This window comes from Kryptolebias marmoratus, linkage group LG8 (genome assembly GCF_001649575.2).
Source record: "Kryptolebias marmoratus isolate JLee-2015 linkage group LG8, ASM164957v2, whole genome shotgun sequence".
Classification (NCBI taxonomy): Eukaryota; Metazoa; Chordata; class Actinopteri; order Cyprinodontiformes; family Rivulidae; genus Kryptolebias; species Kryptolebias marmoratus.
Genome location: NC_051437.1, coordinates 28310438 through 28316033, shown reverse-complemented (window position 1 = coordinate 28316033; position 5596 = coordinate 28310438). Strand labels below are relative to the sequence as shown.

The following is a 5596-nucleotide window of genomic DNA, read 5'->3' as shown; positions in this document are numbered from 1 at the left end:
AGTTTCCTCCCCAGCTGCAGCTGTTTTGCACGTCCTGCAGTGTAATCATGGAACATAAACGCATCGACAAACACTTTGTGTCTGCAAAACATGTGAGGAGAGCTGCAGACCAGGGACGATCCAGAAATGCTCATGAAAGTCAGTTTAGAAGCTCTCAAAGTTCTCAAATAAAGCAGCTTTTGAGAATGTCAGTGTTTGTTGGTAATTATCTTACAAAACTAGGAAGGATTTTTGGTTTAGATATTAAAAGTTATGGTTGTTTATTGATTTTAGTAAAAAAAATCGCAACTCTTAGGAAAATGTGACGCGAAATCAGGCATTTTAGCCGCAACAATCACAAAAAATGCCCGCAAAATCCTGGAGGGACTGATCAGTTTATAACATCAAATTTATCTTTTTGTGTAGAAAACTTCCTGAATTAGTGATAAAAGTGCTTGAAACCCAAACAGTTTAAAGTAAGTTTGATTTTTGTGTGCATGTGTGTAATTTCTCACTGATTCTCCACACTGAGATCGTTCTGTCTGCTGTCTGCTGCAGGTACGGTAAGATCCTGAATATTGGTAACTAATCCCCTTGGAAACAGAAGAGGAAGCCGTCTCTTTAAGGGCGTACCTGCTTTGCCGATCTGAACGGCCAGCTTGGTGAGCTTGCCCTGCAGCACGCTCTTCTCTTTCTTTGGAACGCTGGTCTTCTTCTTCTCTCTGTCCTCCACCTCTCCTCCCTCTGCGCTCTTCAGGGGTTGCATCTCCATGGCAACGCCCCCGTCCTGCTTCTTGGCTGGAAGAAACGCATCAAAACACGTTTGAAATACATTTACTTTTTGAAGACGCCTCATCCCAAGTCCAAACAGAGGATGACTCTAAGCCAGGGGTGTCGAACTCCGTTCCTCGGGGGACGCTCTCCTGCATGTTTTAGACATGTTCTTGCTTTAAAACACCTGATTTAAATGGATGACTTGTTGCCGTGCTCCTGGAGAACCTGATGATTTGGTGAGGAGGTGATTAAACTGTTTGGATCAGGTGTGTTGGAGCAGAAAAACCTAAAACCTCCAGGACAGAGGAGCCTCGAGGCCTGGAGTCTGACCCCCCTGGTCTAAGCAAACGGCTGCGGAACAGAGATTATGTGGCTGATGCTGAAAGGTAAGTAAATAATCAGTAACTTACAGATATTACAGATCATGTCTTTAACACGTCCCCTCATTTTCCCTCTGAAGTCCAGTGAACTTTTATCACTTGGTAAATTCAGGTAGATTCAACAACTGATATTTTATCTGATGTGATTTCAACTCATTTTCCTGAGAGGTGCAGACAAAGCACTGATTTCTTTTACATTAAAAGCAGCAAGAAGGGTGAAAGCTTTACCTCTTTTCTTCACAGCTAAATTCAATTTAAGTTGACAAAACGATCAAACAATGCAACCTTTGCTATAATTTGCAACTTCTAAAACTACCGATGCAAGCTGCGCTTCTAAAACAAACAAGCTAAACTTTGAGAAAGTGTTTGTCCTGCAGTGATGAAATGTAGGACATTGTGTCCGTTTGTAGGACTGGGAGATAAAGTTAGAGATGGTTTGGACATGTGCAGAGGAGGGACAGCGGGTGATATATGGATGCAGTTAGAGAGGACATGGAGGACAGAGTCCCCTGAAAAGGGAACATCTTGAAGAAGAAGAAGGTCTCAGCTTGTAGGATAGAACTGGTTTACCTTTGTTCTGATTGTTCTCCACGGCTCCGTCAGCTTGTTTTCCTGAGAGACAAGAATTAAAGCGAGTTAAACAAATGTCCAAATGTCTAAACAGATCATAATTCAGATTTTTTCGGGGACAGCCACACACTTGTACGAACAGAAAGCCACAAATAAACAATACTGAAAGGAAAAGGAATAAAGGTGCACTCATCGTCTTACAGCGGGTCAAAGAAACAAAACAACTGAAAGACATTCTTAGATGTCCATCATCATCGTCCATTCACCGACGGAGGAAAGGGACGGGGCGGATAACTTTATGCTCACATACCATTGGTGACTGTGATGTTACTGGCATCGGAAGAGATGAGCAACTGAGTACTGCCCTCTGTTTGTGTGAGAAAGGAAGGTTTTGGGTGGGAATTTGGCAAAAAGGGGTAAAAAAAAAAGGAAGAATAATAAAACTTAAGCGTGAAAGTGACTGCACGTCTGCTGAGATGACAGCCGAAATAAGAGACTGAATGTTTTTACATCAATGTGAAAAACAGAAAACACACATTGCATGTTATGATATTTGTAGAGGTTTAATGAATAATTTATTCGCTCCAGTCCACGACTGCTTGAACGATCCGGCTCACGGAGACTCCAAAATGAGGACAAGAAGCTGTAAGTGTATTTCTTTCATGAAATAACCATCATCAGCCAATCTGTCGCCATCCATTACTGCATTCCAGGATGATGTTTGCTCCTTTTCGAGATGCTAATGACACCACACGCATTCCCGTGCAGAAGTGAGAGCAGCTAATGATGTTAACCTTAAGTGCTTCTGAAAGTATGTGCAGCCTCTGTTGTCTGACTGCAGCCTGCTTCCAAAACAGATTTCAGAACAGACTAATGCTTCATGCATCGGCCAACCGACGCTCNCTCTCAGATTAAGGGAGGGGAAGGAGGGCAGGGCGGTGGGGTAAACAAGATGTGAGAGGTGTGGATAAGCAGAGGAATGAGGGGAGGGGGGCAACCAGATTATCAGACAGCGACTGGGAGCGGAGAGGATGTGGGTCGGACCGGTGCACGCTGCGACGAGCGACGGGCGGATGAGGGCGAGCGTCTGGACCAGGGGTGGGCAGTCCTGGTCCTGGAGAGCCACCATCCTGCAGGTTTTACTTGTTTCTCTGCTCCAGCACACCTGATTTACATCAATGGGTGATTAACAGGCTTCTGCAGAACATGAAGAGGTGATTTAACCTCTGAATCAGGTGTGTTGGAGCAGGGAAACAAGTAACACATGCAGGATGGAGACCCTGAGGCCCAGGATTGGACACCCCTGGTCTGGACTGAGGTGCGACAACCAAGCCCCTCCCTCAACGCAGAAACGAGACTCTCAGCGTGAAGAAAATACGAAACATGGCGGCTGTCATCCAGAGGCTTCTGAAAGTTTTTATTTGAATTCTTCTTATTTTTGTCGTCCTCTGGGCTCGAGTTCAGCTGTTTCTAGATGTTTTTGGGTCTTTTTTAAAACCTAAGTGTATTTTCTTTGTGTCTCCTTGTGGTTGATTTGTGTCCCTTTATGTTTTTATAAATAATTATCAACATTCAGGGTTATTTCACCAAATCTTTGTTGATTTTGTGTCTGTTTGGTCTTTTTTAAAGCTTTGTGTTGCTCAGATGTATCTTCACAACTGTCTGTTTGCGTCCATTTGTGAACATTTTTGTGTATTTTATGTTAAATGCAAGTAATTTTGTGCCTTAGTGAATTTGATTTGCATCTCTTTGTGGGGTTTTTGTTTCTCTCTGTTGTCATTTTGTTGCTTTGTGGGATTTTTGCATCTCAGCAGTTTAACCTTTAACCTTTTTTACCTGTTTTAGCAGAAATAAAAACAACATTTTTACTCTGGTAGTTATAGATCGTTAAGAGAAATGAGTATCAGCAGAAAATACACAGGGATAAGGTCTGAAATCATGATTTTAAATTAAAAAAAAAACAGTTTAATGCAGCTTTTCGTTGGTGTGTTTTTGGTTCCTCTCACTTTTTTTGTCTGTTTGTTGTAATTTTGTCTTCATAGTTGTTTTGTGTCTAATTACATTTCCAGGTTAAATACAGTATGAACAGTCTCTGGCCTTCCTAACTATAAAATAAAGCAGAAAAACATGAGGAGGGTCTGCTGGTTCACAAGTTTGAAAAGTCTCTGCACAAGTAAACAAACCTCCGGCTTCAAACTCTTTCTGACTGAAAGTTAAAGGCAAACTTTTGTAAATATGGTGTCTCTCACCTTTCTTCTCTTTCCCATCCTCCTCCATCTCTCCGGCGCCGAGCAGAGTGAAGATGATGCCCGTCTGGGAGTTGACACCTACAGCTGTCACCAGCATCCTGCCTGAGCCCTCCATCACATGAGTACCTAAACATCCCAAAACGCTCAGTTAGAAACCGATAATTAGGACGTTACCGAGCAGCAGAAACATTGTTTCATCATGCAAACAGTTACGGTCCTAATTCACATCTTTAAAATAACTTTTCATATTAAATCTGAAGTAGATTTTGTCTAAATTGTTCGGCGTTGTCCTTCTCTTTGACACTTTAAACCACACGTGTCAAACTCAAGGCCCATGGGCCAGATCCGGCCCTCTGTAACATCTCATCCGGCCCTCTAGTCTGGTTCAGATCGAGTCTCTGATTCTTATTTTGCTTAAAAAAACTGAAGTTTTCTCTGGCAGTGACTTAGAAGCCAACAATATATAGTTTTAATTTCTGTATGATCAGGTTTTTGTCTGTTTTAATGTTAAAAGCTGAGTGAGGCGTAAGAAATGACAGCTAATGATGAGCTTTTTGAAGTTTGAGCTATTTGTCTGTGTTCATTAAAGTCTGTTTGCTCTAAATTCTGTATAATCTGTAACTGGGGAAAGGTCATTGATATTTCTATATGAATGATTTGACATAATATATCTAAAACCAATTAATTTATGTAATTTTGAATAAATATTGATCGTGATTGGCCCTTGGCTAGGACCAAATTTTTAATTTTGGTCCCCTTGCGTCACTGGGTTTGAGACCCCTGGTTTAAATATAAAGATTCAGATTGTAAATTTTGAGATTTTTACTGATTTATGACAGCAACAAAAGCAGAAAATATCCAAGGGGGTGAATACTTTTTATAGGAACTGTAAAGGTCCTGCGAGTTGATGTTGGCAGAGCTTCATTCCTCAGAAACATTTAGAAACCTAAATTTTAACATGTGAGGGCAAACCTGAGAGCAGCATGGGGTCCTTGTCCACAGATTTGCGTACGTGGTCGGATTCTCCCGTCAGCGAGCTCTCGTCGATCTTCAGATCGTTGCCTTGGACCAAGATACCGTCTGCAGGCAGCAGGTCCCCTGAGCACAAACAGAGAGGCGGATCAGCCGCATGTTCGAGTCCTTCAGGCTTTACGCCGCTTCGTCCAAACGCTGCTGAGGTCGGCAGCTCGTTTACGGAGGAAATGGGTTCAAACACAGACACAATCAGGTAAAACAGACATGTAGGTGTAGCTGTGCAAAGAGAGAAAGTAGTTTTTTTTCCATGAAATCCATAAAAAATGTTAATTTGGTTGTTGAGGAGTTACAGAAATTCAATATCCTGAGGCTCAATAATCCAGGTAGGTAAATCTAACAAGGCTGAGTCGGGTCCTCTGGACGGATTCTTCTTCGCTGAAACGTTTCATCTTTTGTCCAAAAGACTGAGGAGCTGCGAGCAGGACCGTCGCTCCCACCGAGGACCCCGAGGTCCAGACCTCAGTGTTTTATAAAAACATGAATCCAAACAAGGCTTCTGAACGGCGTGGTTCTCTGCGTAGCTCCACCAGTTTCCTGTAGGAGGCGCTGCAACTGTGTGCAGCTGCAGCCAAACTCAATGTCTACGAAGAAGAGCGCAGCTTTGCTACC

At 42.6% G+C, this 5596-nt stretch overlaps 1 protein-coding gene across 6 annotated transcripts in view; it reads right to left on the bottom strand.

Moving 5' to 3' along the window:
- The window catches only part of atp2b3b (ATPase plasma membrane Ca2+ transporting 3b), a 54217-nt gene that overhangs the window by 29714 nt on the left and 18907 nt on the right, over positions 1-5596 (bottom strand). For 3 of the 6 annotated variants that reach the window (XM_017438372.3, XM_017438371.3, XM_017438376.3), the window contains exons 5-9: positions 4925-5050; positions 3953-4078; positions 2014-2070; positions 1704-1745; positions 613-777 (exon numbers count right to left, since the gene is read on the bottom strand). In XM_017438372.3, the coding sequence (XP_017293861.1) occupies positions 613-777; positions 1704-1745; positions 2014-2070; positions 3953-4078; positions 4925-5050 (516 nt within the window). The remainder of the gene's footprint in view (positions 1-612; positions 778-1703; positions 1746-2013; positions 2071-3952; positions 4079-4924; positions 5051-5596) is intronic. The other 3 variants (XM_037976933.1, XM_017438374.3, XM_017438377.3) reach the window with 1 other exon arrangement.